The sequence below is a fragment of the Anarrhichthys ocellatus genome, unplaced genomic scaffold (genome assembly GCF_004355925.1).
Source record: "Anarrhichthys ocellatus isolate YVR2014 unplaced genomic scaffold, GSC_Weel_1.0 scaffold2, whole genome shotgun sequence".
NCBI lineage: Eukaryota > Metazoa > Chordata > Actinopteri > Perciformes > Anarhichadidae > Anarrhichthys > Anarrhichthys ocellatus.
The window spans coordinates 11,570,451-11,586,843 of record NW_022280032.1 but is presented as its reverse complement, the minus strand read 5'-3'; the positions used below and the strand labels follow the sequence as shown (position 1 = coordinate 11,586,843).

Sequence of the window (16,393 nt, the reverse complement as noted above, 5' to 3'; positions counted from 1 at the left end):
GTCTGGTCACCGTAAGCTTTCTTTCCTCTCTGGCTTACACACACACACACTCGCTCGCGCGTGCGCACGCGCACACACACTTACACCTGTTCATCGGTAGTATGCATCACTGCTTCTTTCCCTACCGTATGAAACGGTCAGAGGAATTAGCCGCGCTGTGTGCGCGCGTGTTAAGCCATGGGTACCGGGAGCGCGCGCGGATTGTCCACCATCTCAGACCCTCACCAGGCTGTGCATTTCACGCGTCTTATTATCCATCTCCATTGCGAAGCCCTGATCCTCCACGAGGACTGGTGAGTTCACTTTTTCCACTTTTCTTTCATGTGAAGTGTGACATAAAAATGTGCGCAGTTGACATTCATCACTTTTACAGTGTCACTCCTGTCGGCTTTGAGAGCGTCTTTTTGCACTTGTTGAGTGTTGTGAGCTATAGGTGCTTGTGTGTACACTTTACGTGTTTCAATCTCCCCCGTGGCAGCAGGGGCGCGTGCCCGGGTGCTGAGGCTGTTTTTTTTCATCTGACCATCTGGGTGCAGACAACTGTTGCGTCCATGAGCGTTTAATTAAACGCATATTTGTCGAATAAACAGCTCCTGACAACTGCTCGAGGACTAATTAATCAAACTGGGAATTAATTAGTTTGATGTACTGATGTTATGTATACACCAATGAGACTTACAGACAGGTGTAAAGTGAAAGTTTGCTGCAAGTCCATTTGATTTGGACTTCGATTTGATTCATCACATAACATACAAAACCACATCATTTCAAACTAAAGTCTTTATTTGAGTTGTATGTTTCCTGTTCAAGCATTAGAAAGCAAGCAGCTTTTAAAATTAGCAAAGTGTAATCTGTTGTATTCCAGGAGAGACAGCATTAGACTGCTCCCCTGTTGTCCTCTGCCATGTTAACGGTAGTTAGGGTGAGGGTGCAGCTGACATTCTTGCCTTCCTGTTGAGCTGTCATAGAGCTTTAGGCCTTTAAGCCCCTCGCAGAGACACAAACTTGGATGCATTCCTCTTGTGCCTTTTCCAGAGCGAAAAAGCAGCAAGGATATACAAAAATAAAAAACAAAATCTGTGCCTTAAAATAAACACAAAATGTAGTAATAGGTTAGAAATATGAAAATATAATAAAACACAATATGGTCTATGTTATATTGGACATCATGGTAAGCTATTTCCAAAGGAGCCATTTTGGCAGAATTAAATGACAAACTATCATAGCTGAGTCTTTCCATGCAAACTCCAGCTAAAAAAGAGTACATAAAATATCCCGTTAAGATGCACACACATGTATGAGTTTCCAAAATGGTCTAAAAAAACTAAAATACACATTCTTGGTTGCAGTGCTATAAGGAGAGTAAATAGTAAGAATAAGAAATACAATCTGCTAGACATGGTAGTCGATCACTTATTCTAGAGATGCTTAATCAATATGCCTGCAAATCGTGCAGGCATATTGATTAGAATTAGCAATATAAACATTCTTGGAAGTTTTAAGAACATAATCAGCCATTGGGGAATCATGGCTAAGAAGCAAAGTGACTCATGCACCACACATGAAGCATATGGCTAGCATTATAACAGCATATGACATCAACTTGTTTTATGAATGTTACAAAACAAAAGGTTTGGGAACCACTGATTTAAATATCACTGTGTCTGATGGAGCCGTAATTGTAATCGTTTTGACCGGTTGAACTCTTAAGAGACATATTCTCCATTTCCAGCTTGGCTCTGTGTTTGCTAACACATGGTAAACTGGGATTATTTTGTATGTATGTGTGTAAGGGGATTGATGGTTGAAGCCCTCTGTATGTGTTTATGTGGTTGACTGTTGGTATACCTGCATGTCTCATGGCTATCCCCGGTGTCTCCGGCGACTAGAACATGTCGTTTTGAAACTGTTGTGGGACCACTGTTGCATGCAATTCCCTTTCTCTTTCACCGAAGTAATAGCAACAATGTCATCACCGATAGATTCATCTTGTGACAAACATGAGATGATCACAAACATATGAAAGATGAAGCTTTATCATAAAATGCCACAATGCTTTCCCACATCAAATAAATGTTGAGAAAGCACTGAGAAGTATGTTACATTTTTGTTGTCACATGTATGGACAGAAAAGACACAGGTTGGGTATTAAACTGTCCGGGTTCATTGTAATTCATTGTAGTTCATTGTTAATATGTAATTATTAACAATTTTTAAAACTGTGCATACTGGTAACAATATTCTTATCTTTTTTTGTTATTTCTGAGCTTTAGGAACAATTGAGGAACTGAATTGCACATTTTAGGAATAGTAGCTTTGTTATTTGCACTTAAAACATCATATTTTATGTCTGCATGTTGAACCTGGAGTCATGCGCTTCTTTTAGTGTGAACTTATCCACTCAATTTCCTCTTAACGCTTCCTCCTTTATCTCCAAAGAATGAGCCCAGCGAACAAATTACCCCAACAGATTGTAAACTGTGCGGCTTGGATTGAACTGTGAGCTTAATCTGAGCCTACATCTTCAATTGGGTGAAAAAGAGATGAGAGAGCTTAACTTTGGCTCACTCTGTCAGTCTAAAACAACTACTACTGTGTGTGACATTTCAATCACATATTTGAAAGTAAAATCAAACATAAAATTGATCTATGTGTAACATGTTTAGCTGGCTCCACATATCTACCACAGGACATTATCAACGCAGAAAACCAGTTTATTTAAAAAATTACATCTTATTGGTTCAAATAGTGGTTAAACAAATGGAAGCACATTTCTGCCACTAGAAAACATATTTATAAGCTAATAAGTCATAGTTGTGAGAAAAAAAGTCTTATTAATAAGAAAAAAAGACACTTTTTTTAATTAATGTGCTTCCATATTAACCGGAAATTCGGGAATTATGTTTACTTTTTTTAGACCTTGCTCTGTTTACTTTATTCCTTGAGAATTGTTGGATAATTTTACATTTAGCATTTTTAAACCACGAAGAACAGTTGGTAGATACAATCCGTGACGATGGTCGCACTAAGACATTGCTTCATTTTAAAGGGTCGGGACAAACATTTGCGACCAATGTGCTCAAATATTATGATGCTACTGGGAGGAGTTTTTCATCCTTTAATAGAACATTTTTCTTCATTTGCAGCCTGAGCTGCCAGCTCATCCCAACTTCTGAATCCTTAAATCTTTGTTTTTCTTTTCATATACCAACAGTGATGAAACGGAAAAGACCGTATGCCTGTCACCACAGAAATGAGTGAGTCATCCACTTTTCACTCAGTGAAGCTGGTGTCATTGGCCCGATCTCTGTCCGGGCTTGGGCTGGATGCTGCCAACGGAGGCGCTATAACCCCCCCTGACAATGACGAGCCCCCTGTTCCGGTACGGTCTCCTCACATCCTGAAGCTTTAACATCCTGCTGCAATATGTCAGCTCAGGTTTCCCGTCCCTGAGCCGACACACACGGAGCATTATCTAATTGTCATGCTCTTACATCATATTACTCTCTAAATTCTCTACTTGTAACCTTCATTGCTGACCTCACTAATTCCCTGTGTGTGTTTGTGTAGGAGTCTGGTATCGATCTAGGCCCTGGGCTTTATTTTGCCGATGGCAAGAGAAAAGTGGACTATGTCCTGTGCTACAAATACAAAAAAAGGCGGCTGTCCAAGGCACGCCTTTCCATTGTATCCAATGGGAGTATACCATTTCCGATATCGGGCCGATGGGAAACGGAAGCAGAGTCTGGGGAGGCAGGTGCACCTGCAGGAGATGTAGAGGAGTCAAAGCTGTCTCAGGAGGAAAAGGCTGTAATGAGGGAGGAGTTTGAGGCGGGTTTACTGGATGCTGGACTACAGCTACAGCGCGATAAAGAGGTGTGTATCTGCTTTCACCATGATTACTTTTTCATCTGCTGTACACTCCTATAGACAGTTATGGGCCAGATTACAGGGCCTTATTAGAGAGTGATCCACTACTCGGAGGTGTGTGTGCTGACACTTGAATGCACATTAGGCGAGATTGGTATTTTGATTGAATGGGTAGAAAGGGGGCACTCACTGTACACCCTGTGCTGTATCAGTATGTGTGTCTGTGTGTGTGTGGTAAAATACGATTTGGCTAACATTTTAGGAAAAGTGAAGGGAACATTTTAATATTAAGTGTTGCTGATAGTCATACGCTCAGTTGTGTTGTTTTCTGTGGGCTAAAGCATGAGGGAGTTGTTGGATCAGAATTAGAGTATTTTGACAGTAGTTCAGATTTAGATTTTAATGCTACCACCATATTAGACATTAGACATTAGAGGTGTAGCAGGAGTTGTTTCAACCTGTGCAGTTGTATCTGCCTTGCACTAAGCTTGTAAATCAGTTGTCCAGAAGAAGCTAGGTAATAAGCTAGTCACTGTTCACATGATCAGAATTGATAACTGGCTACATTATGATGGCTTTCAGGTACCTATCCCAACATTATCTGCACTCATTTTCTATACTCTGGATGTTTGGGAGGTGTTGGGATTGAAATAATGGGATTCCATACCAACCAGCCTCAATTACAACACAAAGCAGCATACTTACAGGTTTAGGAAAAGCTCACCTGGCTGCCTCAATCAGGACTAGCGGGAGAAATTACATGCAAAAGACAAAGAGAGTCAAGAAGACAGATACACAGTTAATCTGTCCATATAGGCCTGTAATCCAAGTCTAATTGGCCATGTACACAGTGGTTAAAGTTAAAATATCGTGATAATCTGTGTGTTAATGTGTGTGTTTATTTGCAGAGGGCAAATGGCCTAGGGTTTATTCGGCTGCATATCCCATGGCCAATACTCAGCCGAGAAGCCGAGCTTCAGAAGATCAAAGTTGCTGTGAAAAAGGTCAGCAGCCTTTTACACACCCTGGTCTTTAATATTCTATAATATACAATATATGTTTCATATTTGCATGACATTAATTTGGGTGCACATTACAATCCCATTTAAAGACTAATGAGTTATATGTCAGAAAGCTGTGACATGACATGAATAGCACCAGATATGTGTAGTGTGGTAAATACAACATAGTGTGACTGAGTAATTAATCCATGTATGTTTTCATTGACCAGAAGTGTGAATTGCGGAAACGGATGGGCATTGCTGGAATATGGGATTCCATAATGGGCAAAGTCAACACACCATTTCAACCGGACGTCCCTAACTTTGACATCCACAGAGACTCGCAGACACGCGTCCACTTCAAAACCCTCAAACACCCTTTTATCAGAGACAAGCTCCACCTGTGAGTACCTGGACTGTGATGCTCACATGCACACATGTAGTGGAGTGGTATCGAAAAAATAATCACTTTAGGAGTCGCCCTCGGCTGGGGACACACATGCCTTTCAGTCCAGTCATGGTCAGTGATTGAGATAACACCCTCATATCTGAATCACCTGCAGGCTGTGTGCTTTCATCATAACATGGTGGAGCTTCTACGTAAATTGAATGTTTACTGTAGTAGTAGTAACTTTGTTAGGTTGACCAAAACTATTTGATTTAACAAACACACAAACAAAAAACTCTTTCATTGGCAAATGTAAAAGAGCTAACAATGATCCCACTACAATCCATACATTTGCTGAACAGGTCGATTGTTAATATTGTTATTGTCATTCCTTGCAGGTACGACATCAAGTCAACAGAAAATGTATTTGATAATGCAACACGCAGCAGAATGGTGGGTCCAGAAACACATATCTTCTAATTTTATATTAAGAAAAATATGTTGTGTATGTATTTGAGCTCACACACAATTTGGACTTTGCTTTGTTTGTGTCTAGGTCGCTGAAATTATTTCACGTATTACCTGCAGACAAACTTGCCAAACCACTGGTAAGGTCTAACTTGCTGTGGTGTTATTATGTCAGATTTTATGTTTCCGTATGCTATCAGTCACAAAACTGAACGTGTCCATGACACTGTGTGGCATTTCCTCTTTGTGTCATAAGGCATCAACTCATTATTGGCTCGGGGTGTCTACGACTCTGCCTTCCCTCTGCATGATGTGAGTATAACAGGAGAAGAACCTCCACTGGACAATGTGAACATATATTTGTGTGTGCTACATCTTATGTACATAAAGGACTTTGTTGCGTCATACAGGACAGGTTAGTCAATATATCTGCAGTATGGACGTTTATACAAGTGGGGGGAAAAGGGGAGAATCTGAAAAATCTTAATAGAAAAATACTGTTCCCAGCCCTTAGCTGCCATTTTGATTATGCATAAAACATGGCATACTGTTAGGCAGTGTATCTCTCTATAAAGAGCTGGCAACTTTTTTTTTTTCTTTAGGGGTCGTTCACAAGGAGAGGGCGGAAAGATCAGCGAAATGACCGACAGGTGAGATGAGTGTTTTCAAACTACCCTTTTATTAATATTAGTGTAGTCATTGGAGGTGATGCCAGTCACTCTTCTAAGGCAGGAACAGATGACGCTATTAAAAGACAGATTTTTGTCCTGATTTGGATGATGAGCTTGTTCTGATCTTGCATGATAAAAGGTGATAATTCTGGTTATGCTGTATAGATTTTGATGGTTTTTTTAAAAGAAAAACTGTTCATTGTGGTTTGACATAGGAGTCCAAACATAAATCAGTGAAGCATAAATGTGTCTTCTCAAAGGAATGACATCTGAGTGTGCATTGTCAAATTAAATGTAATTGTAGATCTGGTTAAAATTGATATCAGCCTGGTTCCTTGTAAATATACAAAATTCAAAGCTATGCTGTTTGTCCCAAAAACATTACATAGACACAACGTGTCAAACATTCGATTATTAACTGTCATTAACTTGTGTTTTTCTCTCCTGTCCTGTGCTCGGATGTCCTTCAGCTCCTTCATGAAGAATGGGCTAACTATGGAGTCATGCATAAATACCAGCCTGTGGACCTGATCAGGTACTAAGCAAAATGTGAATAAAAGTCAAGCTAGAGCTTCAGACTGCGATGTTCATTAAGTCACTAAAAACGTGTTGCTGTGAACAAATATACTGATGATTGAGTGGGGCTGAACATAAAAAGATTGTCCTGATTTTGGGTTAATAATCATATGAACACTTTAGAGGTGATGTTGTGCATTTTTTGTCATGATGTGTTTATTCTTTGTCTTTTGTACTTGTTCCTTTCTGTTATTGTTCCTTAAAAATCTCACTGAAAAAATTAAATAACAAAAGGATTGTCCTGATGATAGTGATTAAGAAAAGGCTATATGGTTATCAAAACCAAAACGTAATTACCCCCAGAGGTTCATGAGTGTGCTCAGCAAACATCAGTAAAGTACTTAGATAATGAACTACATATTAGTCACTATTTTGGCGAGGCCTTGTGATGGACCAAAGAGTTGGTTAAGGGAAAGCTTTGATATTTTGGTGGCACTAGACTTCACTGGGATGATCGGGCCTGTAGCTGTGGACATACTGTTTACCGCTGTGGACCAGAATTAGACAGTAGGCCCTGTGGTTAGAGGGGCAAAAATATAAATCTGTAAACCTGCAAATCCAGACAGCTAGTTGATACGATGGCTTTATTTGAACAGGAAGTACTTTGGAGAGCAGATTGGGTTGTATTTTGCCTGGCTGGGTGTTTACACTCAGCTCCTCATCCCTCCCTCTGTACTGGGCATCATTGTCTTCCTGTACGGCATATTCACTGTGGATGCCAATGTGCCAAGGTAAGCAGATAAAAAATACTCTTCATACTTGTGTATGCTTATCAAAAGTACATTATATTGTCAATGGACATGTGTTTATATTATTTTCTTCGTCCTTTTCAGCCAGGAGACATGTGATGACAACCTGAACATCACCATGTGTCCACTGTGTGATGGAGTGTGTGACTACTGGCATCTGAGTACGGTGTGCTCACTGGCCCGAGCGTCATACCTCTTTGACAATGGAGCCACTGTCCTCTTCGCCATTTTCATGTCTCTTTGGGGTAGCTAAACAACCTAATACACTTTCCTGATCATGTTACGAGGAGTGACAGTGAGAGTATGATTGGACACTATGAGAGTCACTGGTTCTAATCGCTGTATTTATAGGTATATAGATATCAACATCATGCTGCTACCCTGCATGTTAATGTCCTTTTGGTCAACTTTGAGGTGGCTCATGTTTGTATGAATTCTAGTGGAGTATATTTTCTGCATCTTCTTGTGTGTTTTTCATTTTAATATTTTAATATTCCTTCTGTGTATCGTCTTGTAGCTGCCTGTTTCCTTGAGCACTGGAAAAGGCAACAGATGTTTCTGAAACATATGTGGGACCTGACGAGCTTGGAGGATGAAGAGGTACCAAAATAGATTCAAGAATACTGTAATGAGCAATAAACACACACAGATTAATTTAGAATAGGTGCGGTCAGAGCCTTCACTTGCTTTGTCATTATGAATATGGATCCTTGTGTCTATCTTTCTGTTTGTTAAAGTCCCAAGTCAGTCGGAGTGAGAGTGTTAACCTCAAGGCCCGGGTCAATCATGACGACAGTTGTTGTTTACCTTGCAGATTATTATTTGTGTCAGAACAGTGCCCTCCCCCTAACACACACATACACACATACACGTGGCCACCAATGCGTTAGCCCTTTTTCCCTGTAAGGGGCTGTAATGGGATTGTTCTGTTCTTAAAGCAGTGCACGTGCTGATGACACAGCAGAGTCACAACATAAACTCTCTCTCTCTGTGTCTCTGTTTTATGTATTTCTGTCTCTGCTGCCTGAAGGAGCGAGTCCAGGTGGGCACGTTTCTATACCTATTAAAGTACCCACAATCTGGTTTAAGAAGCTGTATTATATTTGTTTGTTTTTTTAGAAATTCCCAAAAATGTCATTGTTATTTTTTGGAATATTTATAAGCAGTTGAAAATCATATAATACGAATCAATAATCCAAACAAATCCGGAATTTTTACAAATAAAAATACAGCTTGCATTTAACGTTTATGCAGTTTATGCGTATCTTTATACTGCAAATAGATTTGTTGGGGTCTTTTCTCTTCACTTTGTACTTGAGAAGCATATTCTGAGCTGTCGATGAGGAGACCCTGTTTACTCTTAACGGTGGATGAGGAAACCGTAATCAACAACGCTTTTACGTGTTTGTACAGAAAATCCAATTAAAATCAGTCTGCTCCTTTTGAAAATATTTTCAAGTCAAAGTCAGTAAAATAATTTGAATATGTCCCGGACCTAAAACTGCAAATATCATGCAACAGTCATGAAAAATGTCAGAGAATATAGCTGCGTTGAGTGGGTTTGTAGCTTTAGATTGATTTGGGACAGTAAAATGTGTAGCTTTAACTGGTGACTGGAGCCCCCATACTGTGAAGTTGTGATATTAAGGATTTTTTTCTTGCTGTATGTGATCCCTTGTTTTAACATGTGCATGTGTTTAAACTTGTGCATGTGTGTGCTACAGGAGGAGCTGAGGCCTGAATATGAAGAAGTTCTACAGGAGAAGAAAGCTAAGATGAAAGCACAGTCTAAGAAGAAGGTATTGTGTCTGAGTGTGTGTTTTTGTGTGTTTCAGATACAATTGTATGACTTGTGACATAGAAATGGTTGAAATTGACAGGTTGTTACTGACAGTTGTTTCTCACTCTGTTGCAGTTGACTCAAGCTGAGGATGGTGTGGATGCAGAAACAGACCAGATGCTGGCCTCGCAGGTATCACTGCACTGCTGTGATAGGACATTATGTGGACAGAGATGCTAGTTGGAGAGGGCGGGGCTGTTACTCTGACGTGATTTACACTTGCTTCATAGCAAATGCTATCACAGATCTCACTTCTTCAGTTATATAACACTCAGTGAATGTAAACAACTTTAGCTATACATCAAATATTACAGCCTGTGTACGTTTTTTAGATATAGAAGAGCTATTGCAGACTACCTCTGTCTGTCTGTATTTGTGTTGGTGCACAAACAGAAAACCCCTCCACCTGCAGTGGGTGGTTGAGTCCAAAGCTGCTTACCTTCCTGAGATTAGCCCAGATTACTGATGGAAGCGAGAAAAGGGAGGAGGGAGAGGAAGAAGGGGAGGGGACTTCTGTCCTCTCAGATGGCAAACATGCTCCTGCCAGACAGAAAATATAACATGTGTGCAGAACATTTGCTCAGCATTACTGCACATCACATTCTACACATGCATTAAGTAATATACCATTGTGTGTGTGTGTGTGTGTGTGTGTGTGTTTTTGTCTGTGTGCCCAAGTAATATGCATGTTTTTCTTGACAGCGAGAACCAGAGTCACTGGACATTGAGGATCATCTGTCAGGTTATCTCATCAATGTGTCCACCTTACTACTCCTGGTACTGCATTTAAACTATTTTAATGCTTTCACATCACATTTTTTTCATTTTTTTCTGGACATACTAGGCATTTAAAATAAATCAGCAGTTTTCCCATCTGTTGTCATAATATCTGTGATTTTACCTACATCATTTTCTATTTATCTATATAATTTCCTCACTGTTTCTCACATTGTATCCATTAGTTTCTCATAAATCTAGTGTCAACAGTAGTGAAAGTACAACTAGCAACATTGTTTTATTGTGGGAAATAATTCCAGACATTAAAAACCGTTGAAACAAATATTAGATTGGAAAAAATAACTCAAATATAAAACATTTATTAAAATAAAATAGATACAGAAAAGAAAAGAAAAAAAGAATAATATTTATACAAACCAATTATTAAAAACATAATATCATCATAAAGAATTGTCATTAAAGAAAGCAAATATTCTTCAACACCAGAGTCACTTTTTACTTGTGTGTGTGTTCAGATCTTCGTAACCTTCTCAGCTGTGTTTGGGGTGGTAGTTTATCGCATCTGCATGTTAAGCGTTTGGTCCGTGAACCCCGATCCTGAAGCCAAGGCCAGCGTGAGGATGACCGTCACCACCACAGGCATCGTCCTGAACATGCTGGTCGTTCTGGTGTTGGAGGAGGTCTATGGAGCGATCGCTGTGTGGCTGACTGAACTGGGTATAGTATTTAATGACGAGGACTCACAATGTTATACAACTTATGTTCCACTGGAGACAGAATGTGGCAACATATTGGTAGAGTTCAGTAGCATAAAAGGCCATGTTACTAATTTAGGAATCACCAGTCTCGTTGAAAGTCCCTCACTGTGATTGTAACATACTATTATGAGCAGGTCTGCTTAATGTGATGTGTTTACGTTTGTTGTGTCTTCCCGATAGAACTTCCAAAAACAAAGGAAGAGTTTGAAGAGAAGCTGATCTTTAAGTCTTTCTTCCTCAAGTCCATGAACGCCTTTGCACCTATTTTCTATGTGGCCTTCTTCAAGGGCAGGTGTGTGTCTCTTTTAAAGTCTCACTTTCCTCCGTTGTCTTTCTTTACTTTTTATCATGTGACTTGGTCCTCTCTTCATTCAGGTTTAGTGGGCGGCCTGGCGATTATGTTTACGTCTTTGGAGACTACCGCATGGAGGAGGTGAGCTCAGTTCAACACATTAGTGGTTGCTGTTTACGTCTATGTACAGGGAATGTGCACCCATGACTTGTACACGTGTGTTTTTTTCTCTACAGTGCGCTCCGCCAGGCTGCCTCATCGAGTTGTGCATCCAGCTCAGCATGATCATGCTCGGAAAGCAGCTCATCCAAAACAATGTGTTCGAGGTTCTCATACCGTATGTAAATACTGTACATATAAAGATATTGTTTGCTTCTACGCGCATACACTTCTCACAAAAGATTTATCAAATTTCATCTTTGCTCTGACTCCATCCTCTGCTTCATTTTTTCTTTTTTTGCAGTAAGCTGAAAAAGATGTACAGAACAATACAAGAAGAAAAAGGAAAGAAAAGAGCAGCAGAAAAAGAGGAGAATGATACAGAAGAGAAGCGACCGAAGCAACAATTTGACAAAGATTTCGCTCTTGAGCCCTATGAAGGCGTGACCCCAGAGTACATGGAGATGAGTGAGTCTCTTTTAGTTTCACTCTATTATTTACTGAGCCACCCACTGCTGCAATCACATAACATGATTTTTTAACTATGTGTGTGTATTCATATTTACAGTGATCCAGTATGGGTTCGTGTCTCTGTTTGTGGCCTCCTTCCCGCTGGCGCCAGCGTTCGCTCTGCTCAACAATGTCATTGAGATTCGCCTCGATGCTGCAAAATTTGTGACTGAGCTCCGACGGCCTGATCCCGTGAGGTGTAAAGACATAGGTATAGATGACACATGAGAGTGTGTCCACTCCGTCAGTCTCTGTGTGAATGTGAATCAAACTATCCTGGAGCTTTTAATCACTTTATTTTCCTTTACTCCACTCTGTCCCTCCGTTTTTTGTCTCTTTGTCTCCATGTCTGTCTGTCTGTCACTTTTACACAAATACACACACACACACTTCCCTTTCCCTCTCTGTCTCTTTTCATGCACATGCTTTTTCCAGGGATTTGGTACAACATTCTCTGTGGAATCAGCAAGTTCTCTGTCATTACCAATGTAAGTGTGTGAATGAGTGAGTGAGTGAGTATATGTTTATTGTGCCCATAACCTTTGACCTCTGGTAGAGTGTTCTACTAAAGTGATGTGCACAACAATGTACTTCTTGAATCCTTACCATGTGTTTTCAACAAACTCTGTTTCTCACCAAAACACATTGTGTGTATCTTAAGTTTTTGGAATAATTAGCTTGAATGAATTTACGTTCATGTTTCTAGCTGGCAGTGTTCTTTCCCTTTGCCTTTGTTGCTGCAATGGTACACTAATTTACACATTACCTAAGCCACCTGTCTATCACTGGAGTCGCAGAAAACCGGTGGTAGGAATGTGTTTCACGTCACAAAAAGGGGACTACTCATAACTAGAGACCTTCTTGCGATGGGATCCCACCAGCGGGGTAAGGGGGAGGGGCAAATAGACTTTTATCAAAACAGAAATTTTAGACTTGTCATAGGAGGAATGGTACAGGTTTATTTAGTAACATTAGTGATGGCTTTAATCCACTTAGGGGAGGTCATTTGGTGCATGCTGGCTCACTGGAACAGCTTACTTGGATAGTTTCTGTCAATTTAACATTAACAGTCATTTTCACCTGTACTTTTCTTACTATTGAGATGCCCCTGTGAGCTGTTTCCTGTTGTGTAAAACTGTTTCTTTTGGTTCGATCTCTCAGTAATACAGTAATGTGGAGACAATTCACAAAAGTATTATCAAAATGAATCTAATTGTTGGAGGTAGATAACACTATTGATGTTAAAATATTGATATGATTAAAGTTTTAGCCTAACATAAAGTTGAATATAGCTGATGACTAGTCAATGTGTCATTTCCACTCCTTGTTTGTCTTCTCAGGCGTTTGTCATCTCCTTCACATCAGAGTTTGTTCCACGCATGGTTTACCAGTACATGTACAGTGTAAATGGCACCATGAATGGCTACACAGAGCACTCACTGTCCTACTTTAATATCAGCAACTTCTCACCGGGTAGTGCGTCCACCACCACCCTCATCACCGGAGTCTCTATGTGCAGGTCAGAGTGACTCTTTTAACCCTGACCTACCTGGATTTTCCTTTAAGTCCTTGAGGCCACTCTGAAAGTGTAAAATGTGTCGTTTATGTAGGGATTTTACTGAGGCAAATCTCCCTAAGAAGTATGAAATTTTTCTCTTGTTGTGTTAACGTGTTCCTTCAGTTAGTCTAGATTCCTCCTTGCAAATTTACTGTTTGTATTTTTTTAAGGTATAAGGACTACAGAGACCCACCTTGGGACCCAGATGCCTACACCTTCTCTAAACAGTACTGGTCGGTTCTGGCTGCAAAATTGGCCTTCGTCATATTCTTCCAGGTATGGATATGTTTACAATTGTGCTTATGTTAATGTCCGTCTAAAAAGTGGTCTCAGATCTCCAAGTCTTTCCCACTCAAATCCATGTACACCATTGCACCCATTAGATATATAGATATCTTTAATGGCAGGTGTGCACCCAATAGCAAAGGCCTTTTTTCTATCTTCACTCATTCTTCACCATTGTCTTGTCTTTATTGCTGGCACAGATATAATATTAGAAACAAGGAGGTATGCGCCAAACCAACTGTTTCTCACCTGATACTTCTTCTTCTTTATACATTGCAAGAAAAACGTTTCATTTCCCCTTTAGAACCTCGCCATGTTCCTCAGCATGTTGGTGGCCTGGATGATACCAGACGTACCGCGATCTCTGCGGGAACAGCTGAAGAAAGAGAACATGATGCTGATGGAGTTTCTGCTGAATCAAGACCAAGAAGCACGTGCCAAATCTCACTCCCCAAAACGCTCCATCCTCTGCTCTAACGCCAACATAGACATTGTGGTGGAGGCACCACCGGAAGAAATAGAGGAGCAACAAGTGGAAGAGGAAAGGGTTGAGATCAATCTGGATGAACAGAGGAGGAGCAGTGACAGTGATCCAGAGGTTGGGAAGTCATTCGAAGAAGTTGAAGAAAATGGACAGGAAAAGCGAGGAGGAGATGGAGAAGATGAGGGTGGAGAGGTCGAAGGGGAAGAAAAGGAAAAAGATGGAGAAGTAAATAAAGAGGAAGGAAAGGGAGATAATGAGCAAGAGGGAGAAGAAAAAGAGGAAATAGATCAAAGAAAAGAAGAAGAAAAGGAAGTTGACGATAAAGCAGTTGAGATGGAGGATTTTACTGTCGATCTGGACAAACTCATGAGTGAGCTGGGCCTGTTAGGTGAGAGGAGAAAACCTTATGTATCTGTTGTCTTCTTTTTTTGGTCGTGTTTGTGTCTAGAGATTAATTTTTCTTCTTCTTTCATTTCTTCTCACGTAGATGAAGAACTCCCATCGAGCGCAGCCAGAGATACAGAGTTTCCCCGCTCAGAGTCCAAACAGGAACACCAGAAAGACCAGGAGCCTCTGTCACATCCATCATCTCAAAGAAGCTCATCTCAGAGTCTAAAGGGCTCCAGAGCAGAAATGACATCCGATTGCGACACTAGGCTCTTCTCACTTATTGCTCCTCCTCCCAGAGAGCAAGGCTCAAGGGGAAAGGCCCGCTGTTCCACCCTGCCTTCCCGCCACAAAGGGTCTGAGGCTTGCTACAGCCTGCCACGGCCAAGCCACTCCACCAGCCTCACAAGGTTCCAGCAGGCGCCAACACTTATTCCCCTGCTTCCTCTGGGCTCTTCATTATCAGCCTCATCCTCAACCAACCCGTTCCCTCCCCCACACACACCTGTGTCGCCATCATCTCCGCATCCCACACAGTCCCCATCAGCCCAACAGCCCGAAGCCCCCAGTGAACTATTCGTGCTGAAAGGCCCTCCGCCTCAGCAGCCACGCTCCAGGGGCAAAGCCCGGTGCTCCACCCTGCCACCCCGACACAGAGCCCCTGGTCCTGAGGAGCCTTCCACCAAGCCTAGCCATTCCACCAGCTTCACAAAGCTGCATCCTCCCTTCCCCCAGTGAACTGAAACGCAAAGCGCCAGTATGAGGACAAGCTGGAAGCCAAGGGAAAGAGACAAATTGTGGCAGAGGGAGGGGGAGGACTATCCAGATTAGTTTCTCCCGTCTGTGCCTGGAGACCTCCGTCTGTCCTCCGTATTTGCATAGACCATCCAGATCGACTGAACGTCCTTTTGACCCTCTTAATCTTCAGGGTCAGCCCCTCAGTGGTTTAGGGCCTGACCCTGACAAGGAGACTACTTGACTATTCAGAGAAAGACTGCTCTGAAACTCTCCCTTCCATGCTCGAAAACTATACCACTTGAACTTCAACCTCTTGTTTTTCCATATTTTTTTTGATTGTTTTTCATGGTTCGTTTTCACAGCTCAATAGCCACTGCTCCTCTGTTTATCAGCCCCACACATGCAGCAGTGCTGCCTTGTAGACCAGAGAAAGAAGGACATATATACAGCAAAGCTAGTATCAACACTTATGCTTGTAGCGCTACCGTTTATTTTTAGATGTTTTGATATATAAAAATGTAAAATTATAATAAAAGGACATATTTTTGATATCTGCTTTTATCTCTGAAATCTCAAGGTCATGGTTTGTCATGTTGCATTATAGCCACGAGAGCTTTGACAGCAGGCGAAATTGAAAGTGTTATATGTTTTGCAGCTTATGTGAAGAATTTACATATTCAGAGAATGTAAGAGATGCCAATTAACATCATTTATTTTCAGAGACCGTAAACTGAATAAAGTTCTCAATACGAGACTAACAGCAACACACCAACGTCACTAGTAAATCCTAATTTGGAGATGACAGTCTATTGTGTTGTCTCTGTTGCCCCCCTCTGGTGTGTAGTGAAACATTGAGAAATTATTCAGTCTGCTGTATTTTAATATAGATGTTCAGTGAAGTGCTGCTTTACTTTTGTATCC

General features: G+C 40.9%; 1 protein-coding gene across 1 annotated transcript; it reads left to right on the top strand.

The window, feature by feature from the left end:
- The first annotated feature begins 211 nt into the window (after positions 1 to 211).
- Positions 212 to 15,497, top strand: ano2a (anoctamin 2a). The gene is given in 29 exon segments (XM_031857611.1): positions 212 to 293; positions 3,215 to 3,382; positions 3,571 to 3,876; positions 4,779 to 4,874; positions 5,102 to 5,274; positions 5,658 to 5,712; positions 5,816 to 5,867; positions 5,984 to 6,039; positions 6,330 to 6,377; positions 6,869 to 6,933; positions 7,571 to 7,705; positions 7,808 to 7,968; positions 8,241 to 8,323; positions 8,754 to 8,765; positions 9,448 to 9,522; positions 9,639 to 9,695; positions 10,266 to 10,340; positions 10,817 to 11,018; positions 11,240 to 11,351; positions 11,435 to 11,492; positions 11,588 to 11,688; positions 11,815 to 11,978; positions 12,079 to 12,231; positions 12,456 to 12,508; positions 13,361 to 13,539; positions 13,749 to 13,854; positions 14,168 to 14,735; positions 14,835 to 15,450; positions 15,452 to 15,497. Coding segments are annotated over 28 exon segments (3,954 nt in total). The 5' UTR covers positions 212 to 293; positions 3,215 to 3,235.
- Positions 15,498 to 16,393: the final 896 nt, after the last annotated feature.